The sequence below is a fragment of the Dendrobium catenatum genome, unplaced genomic scaffold (genome assembly GCF_001605985.2).
Source record: "Dendrobium catenatum unplaced genomic scaffold, ASM160598v2 fragScaff_scaffold_716, whole genome shotgun sequence".
In the NCBI taxonomy this organism is placed as follows: Eukaryota; Viridiplantae; Streptophyta; class Magnoliopsida; order Asparagales; family Orchidaceae; genus Dendrobium; species Dendrobium catenatum.
Genome location: NW_021319178.1, coordinates 18,644,578 through 18,656,178, shown reverse-complemented (window position 1 = coordinate 18,656,178; position 11,601 = coordinate 18,644,578). Strand labels below are relative to the sequence as shown.

The 11,601-nt window shown below is 34.4% G+C and overlaps 1 protein-coding gene across 1 annotated transcript; it reads left to right on the top strand.

Moving 5' to 3' along the window:
- Window positions 1–722: 722 nt before the first annotated feature.
- On the top strand, window positions 723–10,538 carry LOC110107041 (vesicle-associated protein 4-1). The gene is made up of 7 exons (XM_020837180.2): window positions 723–976; window positions 4,588–4,658; window positions 4,937–5,018; window positions 5,292–5,410; window positions 7,235–7,312; window positions 10,038–10,157; window positions 10,245–10,538. Exons 1-7 carry the CDS (start codon window positions 799–801, stop codon window positions 10,302–10,304), a joined length of 708 nt encoding a protein of 235 aa, XP_020692839.1. The 5' UTR covers window positions 723–798; the 3' UTR covers window positions 10,305–10,538.
- The last annotated feature ends 1,063 nt before the right edge of the window (window positions 10,539–11,601 follow it).

The window sequence follows — 11,601 nt, the reverse complement described above, 5'->3', positions numbered from 1 at the left end:
TACATCTAAATAAATTCAAATATTTCATATATTATATATTCATTTTATATTATATTTTTTATTTTAAAAAATTTATAATAAAAAAATATTTTAGAAAAAGTTAAAAAGTTATCCCAGATGAAAGACTAATTCTAAAAAAATCATAAGATGTTTAGTGAAAAAAAATTATTTCAAATAAACCCTCCATTATGAGCTATCACAGTTGATCTATTTCTTTTGCTCCAGAAGATCACTAAAAAAAATGACATTCACACCCGCTATTTTTTTAATTAAAAAATTAGGTTAAATAAAGTATGAGAAAGAATATATATAGAATATATATTTTTTTAATGTTAGAAAATAAAATTATGTTGAAGACGAGTTAATGCATTTTGAAATTTTATTGTAAATTGAAGTGAAAATTGAGTTTTTCAATTTTACCCTAATAAACTAGGCTCGGTGAGATTACCACCATTTCTAGCTTGACTTAACCCGATCGAACTCCCCAAAGCACGAAAATTTAAGAACAAAAGCATTCAAGACTACATCCTACAGAGTCGGACCTGAACCCCATCTTTCAAATTGAAATAAATCGATCCTTTTAAGATCCGAGCTGTCCTCTTCCTACCTTGCATGCTTCTTTCCGTTACTTTCCGTCTTTCCCAGCTCACCGACTCACCGACTGAGAGAGGGCAAATTATTGCATCAGGTGACCGAACGGAGAGATCCGTTCGGATCATCTCTGTCTTTGGAGTGAAGAGAGGTGGGATGCTAAAACCGCCGGAGCTGTAACTGCCAAAGTTTGGTGCTTTTAGCTTGATGGCGTTCTGGAAATCCGGCAGGATGTGTTCGTCCACGTGCTTGTCGGTGGAGACGGCGAATACGCAGGATAAGCATTTGCAATTGGGTTGTGATAGGGTTACAGCCCTCGCGCGGACGCTTTTTCGGGCGAGACGCTGCCTCCAGCTCGATCCTTCGTCCAAGCTCTATTTCCCATGTGGGTTTCACCTCTTTTAGGTTATTTATCTTGATTGCTTTTTAAATCATCTTTTGGTTTTGCAGTAAAGGGGGAAAATTTCTGCTTTGTTTTCTGTAGGACTTCGAGTTATCTAATTAGTCCGTCGATCATGTATTTTGTTGAATTGGACGAATGTTTTCAATGAGAAATGGCCCTTTTAGGGTTATATTTTTTAATTGCCTGTGTTTTTTTTGGGAGAAGTATTATTTTTTTTTAATTGCATGTGTCGGTATATCATTTTATTGATTAAATTTTTGCGCAAATAACATTGCTCATTGAAGTGGGTACTTGTTAGGGCTTCAGTTTGGAAGCTTTGTGGTTTTTGACCACTACTCTAATGGCTTGTGGTTGCATGTAAAGAGTGCGAAGTGAGATGCGACGGAAGTGGATCACAAAGTGAAAGTCACTTTAGGAAGTGATTTCGAGCTCATATGCTGTAAATTCATATTTTTATAAGAAAATGTGAAGCTGTCAAGTTTATGCGAAATTATAGTGCCAATCCATATGTAGTTACAAATAATATAAACTTTTACCTAATTTATCATGATATGCATAAAAGTACATATGTTGTCCTAACCACTAATGTGTAATTTGATAGTTTAATAGTATGCATAATATATTTAAATGTATACTATATGATTCATTTGATTATAATGTGCTATGAATATTCTATATGTGCAGAATATTTACTGTGTATTACAATAATGAATATAAGATTCACTATATGCTATAAAAATTTAAATTATTATTATAATGTATAAACATGTAATATTTTAATAATTAAATATACATGTTATCATGATGTACGATTCTTTTTTTTATTTTATAAGTTTCATCATTTATTTGTTTATAGCTTTGATTGCATATTATGTATGTATGCATGTTCATTAATATATCCATATATAGATATTTATATATAGATTATAAGCACCATCATGCATGCATAAGTATCTATTAGACATAGAGGCTTTGTTGGGAAAGGTAGGAGGGTAGTCGTGGCAGCTAGGGCTGTTGTTATCTTACAACATTGAGAAGTTTAAGGTAAAATGTGAAGGAAATTTGCATAGAAGGTCCTCTCTTTTATAGAATCAATTGTTTTGTCTAATGGCTTTGGTTGTGACTCTGAGATATGTTCGGGTCCTAATTGAGTTGTTTTGGAGATTTACACAAGTTAGAAAATACATGTGGATTGATTAAGGGCATAATAAAGTACATGAATTTAGTTTTGGTAAAAAGCAAATTTGATATTTGTCAAGTGTTTATGTTGCTTGATGTTTCATGCTTACCTTTGTATCCAAGCTAATGCTTCATGTATAAATGTTGTATCTCACATTTATTTGTTTACCATTTATGAACAAAATATAACATATATAGTAGTCGTTAAAGAAGATTTGTATAAATTAGGTTTAATACCTCATGCAACACTTAGTGGGAATGAATTAGGGGTTTAAGTGTTAGTTATGTGTGGAATCTGATTGTATTGATCAATCGAGTTGTACTGCTCAATCCAATCTGTCGAGTTTGTTGAGGAGGGGGGGGGGGTTGCAGGGGGTCCTTAACCTGCTTGGTTTTTGGTGCTTTGCACAGAATTTTTTTTGTACAACTGTACAACGTTGCTGCACTATGTATCTGAGCACTACAGCGCTGTATAGTTTGCTTGGAGACAGACAAAGAGTAGAGCGTTGAGACGCTAAAACCCAGCATTTCGGCGCTACTAGGGAGCGATGCGACGTTCTCAGGTAAATAGGAGACATAGTTGAGCGGCGCGACACTCCAAAGCTAGTGTCGCTGCGCTACGAGGCGGGTTGATAGTTTTCTTTCGTGTTTTTCATTAAGGGTTGCATTCCTTGGTTTTAGTATATTTTTTCTTTGTTTGTTTGTCGAGAATGACGCAAGTGAGAATAGAGAAAAAGAGGGAGCAAGAGAGACGAGAGATCTGTATTTTTTCTCCTAAATTTTCATAGTGAATTTCTTGATGTGGTGTGGCTCAATGATTTTTTCATGGTTTTTAGGTTTTCCACGTTAAATTTTGGTGTTCTTTCTTTCCATTGTATTTTCTCTTTCTTGTTTGTGTTCTCTTCATGGTTTACTTCCCCAATAATAAGTTAGTCAAGCTGAATCATAGGCCAGCTTGGGCTCGGCTTAATAAATGACTCGTGAGCCGTGCTCGATGATCTAATGAGTCAAGCTTGATTCTTTCTCGACTCGACTCGTTAGCTCGTCAGCTAGCTCATTTAAAAATATTAGTATAAAATACACTAAAAATATATTAGAATTTAGAAGTTCAAATGTAAGATTTTAAAATGATTATAAATTATTTATCTCATTTTCTTATATGAAGTGATTTTTAATTATTTATCTTCTATTTTCTCTTTTTTTTTTTATAATTTTATAAAAATTGCTTGAATCATAATTATTTTTACTCTTTCGTTATAAATGAGCTAGCTTGTGAGCCGGTTCAAACTCATAGAGTTAAACTTGAGCTCGAGTTTGAACTTGATTAATTAATCAAGCTCAAGCTCAAGCTAGAGATGACTAGAGCTCGGCTTAACTCGTTTACACCTTTAGATTAAATGAAGAATGACTTTTCATAAAGCTTATAAAGCTGGTCCCTTATAGTTCGTTAACAATGATGAACATATTATGTGATGGACTAATGTTGTATTTTTTCAAGGAAAAGCTTGTTGTACTCAGATGATACTTGCAAAAGGCAAATTGACAAAGCCAGTCAAATGCCCTGTGCGTGGAGAATTATAAGAATATAAAGTTAATCTTGATATGCAAACTCTTAAGCGTTAAATGCATAGGTCGACTGGCCACCATTTAAGCATTTTATTCAGTTGTTCATTCTTCCTTATCTTTTACAAGAGGATGATGTCTTGATGGTTGGTTGAGGTTGCTATCTTTTGTTAAGTTCGTCTATTTACTTCATTTTAATATGGAACTTTCACTCTTAAAGCTCTCATGTATTGTGTGGCAGAACAAATATTTTGACTATTTCTACTTCCATATAGCATAGTTACGTGGAGTCATTTATGGATTTCCATTGGAGATTGACATTGTTTTTTTTTCTGTTCCTGTAGCTCTGTGCAGTCAATTTCCCTACATTTTTTGTAATTTGGTTCGCACGCTTACCCATATAATAAAATACTAGTACTGCTCTCTTTTCTAGTATGACTGATTCTAGCAGATTATGCAATGCTTTTTTGTTTTTAAACTTCTTTCCTTAATTTTTTTGTTAGCTATTTAATTGTTCCCTTAATGATTATATTGGTCTAATGCACCTGAAACTATTCTTTCAAGTGGCATAAGTTCTGTGACATTACCAACTGGTGGATTTAGTTCATTTAATTTACACTTTTTTTTCTTTTTGAATTTATTGTGCATGGTTATATCTTGTGAAAAATGGTTGAATAAAATGTTCTTTTTTAATATAGTTTTTTTTTGTCTTTTTTGCTTCTATATATATATATATATATATATTTGCTTCTAGTTCTCCTTTATTACTCTTTTTTCATTAGTACATGGCTCAGGAGTTATTGTATTCACCAATGTCTAATTTATTTTTATTTTTATTTTCTTCTGTGAAGATGAACCTGGAAGGCAGGTCAGAAGTGCTGTCAGGATAAAGAATACCAGCAAGTCTCATGTAGTATTCAAGGTGTGTTACATATCTAAGTTTTGTGCCATATTAATAAAACTTTACGTGTAATATTATTAGCTTTCCAAAAATTCTATTCTCCTTCATTTTTTGAACCTTCTTTCTTTTAATTGGAAATTTATGCTTTGCTTTCTTATTTGTTATGTCATGTGAGAGTATTGAATTTAGTTCAACATTAGATTGTTAAAAAAATATGTAGTAGTAAAAGTAATAAATTATTAGCCCTAACATTATCTCTATTATGTATTGTAAAAAGTGTACTGATGGCATGTTTACAGTTCCAAACAACTGCACCAAAGAGCTGTTTCATGCGCCCTCCTGGTGGTACGCTGGCTCCGGGAGAAAGCATTGTTGCTACTGGTGATTATTTTCTCTATTCTATTTTTTTAGACTTAGGCTTCGTTTGGGAACTGCTTCTTGAAGTAGCTTTCTAATACAAAAATTTTAATTTTATACTAAAAATGAAGCAGTAAAAAAGTCGTCCCAAATGAAACCTTAAACTTTTGTTCCATGTTCTGCGCTGCAGAACTCTTCTCTCATTCTTGTTTACAACAGTAAAGCAGTTTTCCCTCGAAATCGAATAAAGGTTTATTTTATTGAAAAGTCCCCACTCACATCTATCTTGAATACTAGTTTTTAAGTTTGTGGAGCATCCTGTCAATAACGAGAAACCGCTACAGTTAAAGAGCAATATCAAGTTTAAGATCATGAGTTTGAAGGTGAAAGGACGGATTGAATATGTGCCTGAGCTGGTGAGTTTTTATCTTATTTCTTACAGTTTGTGTATCGTTGGTGAGCATTTTCACAAATCATCTAATTTTGTTTTATGACAATGTGGTATTAACACTTTCATCTGCATAATGCGCTGCTTTCAGCTAAACTTTATTGGTTAAAACACTGTTGATTGTTTTATTAGATGGTATAACAGTATTCTAATTAGTTGAACCATGAAATTTTTGGATCTGGCTTTCTAATTTTATGTTTTTCTTGTTCAAAACCATTTATCTTGGGAAAAATTCGAGAGAAGAGGGTAAAACCTATCAGTCTTTTTTTGTTTAGTTTTACGTAACCCGCAAGAGATTGCAAGGCATATATTAGCTTTCTTACAGGGAAGTAGTATTTTTCAATTCCTGATAGAAATATTTGATACATCAATATGCATCACTGTTCAAAAAAGATAAAAAATTGCCAAGATAATGCCAGAGGAATTTTGAAAAAATTCTAAAATGAAAAATAACTGTTTCACCTTGACCTCATCATTAAATCATGTCCTTAGTTATTGTAATCTTTATTAGTTTTCATTACTATTGCCTGTTTGTATGAATTGCATGGCTCCTCTTAGTTAAACTGGTTGATCCTAATTTGGTTGGGTTAATTTATCTTGGGAAAAATTCGAGAGAAGAGGGTAAAACCTATCAGTCTTTTTTTTGTTTAGTTTTACATAACCCGCAAGAGATTACAAGGCATATATTAGCTTTCTTACAGGGAAGTAATATTTTTCAATTCCTGATAGAAATATTTGATACATCAATATGCATCACTGTTCAAAAAAGATAAAAAATTGCCAAGATAATGCCAGAGGAATTTTGAAAAAATTCTAAAATGAAAAATAACTGTTTCACCTTGACCTCATCATTAAATCATGTCCATGCGCTGCTTTCAGCTAAACTTTATTGGTTAAAACACTGTTGATTGTTTTATTAGATGGTATAACAGTATTCTAATTTGTTGAACCATGAAATTTTTGGATCTGGCTTTCTAATTTAATGTTTTTGTTGTTCAAAACCATTTATCTTGGGACAAATTCGAGAGAAGAGGGTAAAACCTATCAGTCTTTTTTTTGTTTAGTTTTACATAACCCGCAAGAGATTGCAAGGCATATATTAGCTTTCTTTCATGGAAGTAATATTTTTCAATTCCTGATAGAAATATTTGATACATCAATATGCATCACTGTTCAAAAAAGATAAAAAATTGCCAACATAATGCCAGAGGAATTTTGAAAAAATTCTAAAATGAAAAATAACATGTTTCACCTTGACCTCATCATTAAATCATGTCCTTAGTTTCTGTAATCTTTATTAGTTTTCATTACTATTGCCTGTTTGTATGAATTACATGGCTCCTCTTAGTTAAACTGGTTGATCCTAATTTGGTTGGGTTAATTTTTTATCTTTCGATGCAAGGTATCTTAAACTAAAGATTTATATATTATTTATCCTCCTATTAACATATTGCTTTCACAAGACCATTAGCATGGTTGCTCGAGTAACTAGATACAATTTGCCTTCTGTGCTCCTGGAAATATTTATGCCTCCTGTGCTCACTGAACTAGATACAAGTTTTTAGCGAGTGGCTAGAGGATATGATGCATCGCCTCCAAAGTTCCCCAACATGAACTGTAGTATCATTGCTTGCCTAATAGTATATTCTAGCTCTTTGCATGGAACTAACGCTTAATATTTGTTGCATGCAAGGTTCTTTGATTACTTGTGTTGAATTATAAGCTTATCTGAGCTTCTTGCTCTGGCAAAAATGCGTTCTAAGCATTGGTATTTTATTTTTCTATTTGACAGTTTGAAGAACAGAAGGATGAAGTTTTAATTGAGCAAATCCTAAGCGTTGTCCTCTTTTATGCGGATCGCCCAAACCCAGTAAGTGTCTACTTGGATTATTTCTTCAAATTTTCCCTTGAATTACCTTAAGGAATGATGGACAACGATATCTTCCATCCAACCATAGCATTAAAAATGGCTGAAACAGTTGGTTCCAATCATTGCACGTGTACATGATTTACGGCGAGTTTGTATGGATCAGGGGTAAGTGCAGCCATGTCAGGGATGGTGAGAGTGGATGGATAATGGGAGGTGTGTCATGTAGTGGGGGAGCATGAGCAAGTAGTATTCGAGGGTGTTTTGTGCACGCGTGGATTATTTCTTCTATTTTTTTTTTCATTGAATTAAGCTTAGTGAAGCATCATAACAGCACCCAATTTTTGGCAAAAAAAAGCCTGATATGTTGAGGTTGTTTGGTTGGCTAAAAAAGAAATGCAGTGTAAAATAAATACTTTGAAATTGTTTGTATGGGTGTAAAGTAAATGCAGGTTGTTGACCTCATATTCATATGAGATCTGGATTTTCTATCATCTCTTCCTAGCATTTAGATTTCCTATGCTAGTTTAGAAGACGCATGTAGGATTTCCTCCAAATCGAATCTCATCGAATCGAGTCGAAACCAATTTGACTTCAAATGGAATGGTGCAAGTGGACTGGCTTGTTAAAACAAGGGTACGAAATCCTAAATGTAGGAAGAGATGATAGAAAATCCTGACCTCATACAAAAATGAGGCCAATATATGTGAAAGCTTTATTTTGTTTGGTTTGAAGTAAAATGAATGTAGTGTAAAGTCAAAAGATGGTGACAGCCGTTGCGGCAATAGTGGTGGTTAGAGGTGGGTGGCGGGTGGCGGTGGTGGTTGGCGGTGAGTGGCGGTGGTGGTGGTGGGTGGTGGGGGCAGTGGCGGCAACCTGCGGTGGGTGGTGGCAGTGTTCAAGCAAGCTTGCTTGCAGTGTAAACTAGGCGAGTTTAAGTTACCTCAAAAATAAACTAAAATGGTTTACACTACATTGACGTTATGTTACTTTGCATTCATTTTTCATCCAATCACACACCAATATTTTCAAAACTACTGCATTTGGACTACTTTACATTCACTTTACTTCCAACAAAACAACCTTGTAGTCTTTTTTGTTGGTTTCAAATGAAATTGTTTAGGTTGGACAAAATGTGTTGCTCAATCATTTGTTGGGGATGAGGAGTAAAAAACACAATGACAAAACAAATAAGAAAGTAAAAACATTATAAAAAATAAAGGACACTAGGATTTAACATGGAAATACCCAAAATATCGAAAAAGTCATGGAGCCACAACACACCAAGAAATACACTATGAAAATTGGAGAAATAAGTGCAGATCTCTCTTCACTCTCACTATCGCCTTCTCTTCTCATATGCACCATTCTCTATGGCTGCATTATAGAAATACAAGAGAAAGTCGAGTAAAAACCCCAAGGAATGCAACCCTTCAGAAAAACAAGAAAAAAATTGCCGAGTCCGTCTCGCAGCACTGCGACGCCAGTTTCAAGCGCTGCGACGCTTAAACCTTTGTCTTGATCCGCGGTGGCGTCGTATCTAAAGAGCTGTGGTGCTCCGCTCTCTTTAGTTCAGCGTCAGGATGCTCGGGTATACAATGCTGGGGCGCTCAGGTACACAACGTCGGGGCGCTCAAACCCAAGCAGGAGGCAAACCCCCCGCACCCCATTAAGCATGACAAACTTGAGGTCCGAGGCAACAAAACAATTCGATTGATCAATAGAATCAGTCAATCAGATTCCACACATAACATCATTTTTGTTGATATTTCAGTTGGTGCAAACATGATTGTGTTTAATTGTGCATAAGGTTGTGAATTTGGGGTGAGGATTAAAATTGGCTTGCAAAATAGATCAATTTTTTGGCTTAGAGCAAAGTCAACAAGCCCAATAACTAATCAAGCCCGACTTAGGTCCAACTTGAATTAAGTTGAGCCTGAATCAAATCATATGCTAGCTCAAGAAAAAATTGAAAAGTATATATTGTTATGTATCAATGCATATATTCCTATATTTTTGCATGTATGTAGATTTGAATGAATGTATATATGCATCTATATAGTCAGTTATGAATCTTTATATGATGAGTGACTAGTATAGATATTTATAATATGAAAGTTTATATCCTTTTGCAGTTATTGACCCCCTTAAATTTGTAATTTTTTGCTGATAGGAAACACTTGGATTTCCAAGTATTTCCCCAAAAATCTTCCCTGGCCCCCGTCGGCTGTGCTTCGCCCGCTCGGTTCCGCCTCCTGCGCGCGGTTCCGTCGCGAGTAGACTTGGACCGGTCCCGGTTGGACCGGTCCAGCAGGCCCCTCCTGGGCCGGCGTAACATTTGCCTTCTCCGATTTGAAATCTTTGTTTTTGCCCCCTTCAGCCAAACTCCACACCTCTAGCAATATGAAAATTATTAGTATTCCCCTTTTATTCAAAATGGTGTAAGGATTGAAGTGTCTGAGTGTCTCCTACAAGAAATCTGAAAAGCTGAATAAGACATTCTCAAATTTTGGGAGACTGGTGGAAGCCCCAAAAAAGTTTCGCTGGTAGCATGGGAATTTAGGAAGTAATAGCAGTGATGATAAGGGCAATACAAAGTTCATAAACTGTCTACTAAGTAGTATATGGTTCTTGCTAGCATGATGGACAGAACATGCAAATTTGTCATGAAATGCTGTAAAAATCTTTCTGGTCATTAATTATGCTCTCCATGATTTATTTGTTGAAGCATTTGGACAAACTAAACAACCAGCTTGCTGAGGCAGATGCAGCGCTAGAAGCCCGCAAGAAGCCCCCTGAGGACACAGGGCCACGACTTGTTGGGGAAGGACTTGTAATAGATGAGTGGGTAAGTAAACATCAAATTATTATTTCTGCATAATCACTTTTTGTTAAGCTTGAAACTAACTTCCTCTGCTGGGTAACGATCTTCCAGAAAGAAAGAAGGGAAAAATACTTGGCAAAGCAGCAAATTAAAGCAGTGAATTCATTGTAAAATGTGCTCAGATGTGTCATTATAGCCCTTAAGTTTAAACAAATTTGTTACCGTTGAGGTATCCTTAATCCAGTCTTCTATTTTACATGCTCAGGAAATTTGATTGTTTAGGCCAATGTACAAAGAGAAATTTCTTCATGTTAATGGTAAGAACCTGTGGTGTTGTATTTGATTCAGGATTAATCTTGTAAATGATGTTCTTTGCTTGTCAGAAATAATGATTTTGTTTGGGACGGTTTTCTTATTATTTTTTAAAATAATTTTTTAGTTAAAATTTTTGTACTAAAAACTTGTAAGTTGGAAATTTTAAGTTATATTTGCTTTAGGCAATTTCATATCACAGTTGGGCAATTCGAGGATGTTCAGAGAACCTCCAAATGTCTGCACTTATTATGATCAATTTTTTTTTTAGGACCGGTTGTAAATTATTCTAAATGGATTGGTTTTTAAAAATATTAGTGTTTGATGTGGGCTACGAAAAATTCCATTTTTTGGGGTGTGTTCCCGAGGGAATTTTCAGAAGGTAGATTGGGTTTTAGACTAATAATCACGTGCCACCACCTGAAATTTGGTATTTTTAATTTTTTGTCCGGACGTAATAATTACTCCATCATTTGAGGCTTAAAAGTTGGAAAAATTAAGTTATATTTGCTTTAGGCAATTTTATGTCACAGTTGGACAATTCGTGGATGTCAGAGAACCTCCAAATGTCTGGCACTTACTATGATTTTTTTTTTTAAGAAATGCATCGATTTTAAAAATATTATTGTTTGATAGAATGAGAAATAAATGCGGCACAAAATTTAATTATTATTTTTTCATTCTTTAGTTTATTTTTTATGAATTATAAATTTATTAAATTTTAAGTTAATTATTATTGCATCAGAAGTTGTCTTGTCATCAGCTACTGTTATCACCATCAATGTTGCCATTAATTGCTGTCAATCACCACCATTGTCACTTTCGGCCAAGGTTTTGAAAATCGAATCGGAAGAAGGAGAGGTTCACGGTTCAACCGGTCAAACAGGGGTCAAACCGAATGACGTAATAAATAGTAATATTATTAAAAATTATAAAATGAATGAAAAATTTTTCTCTAAAACCTCCACTCTACATTCCATTTTTATGTCAAATTAATCAATAATCCCTTGATTAGGTCAATAAACCTCATTTAACTTAAGCATATTTTCCAATTTGCTCTTAGATGAACTTTGTCATCTCCTAGAAAGCCATTTGCAAGAACATGAAAACAACCAAATGTGCAAGAATTAACAAGCAAGAAATAAAAATAATGCAA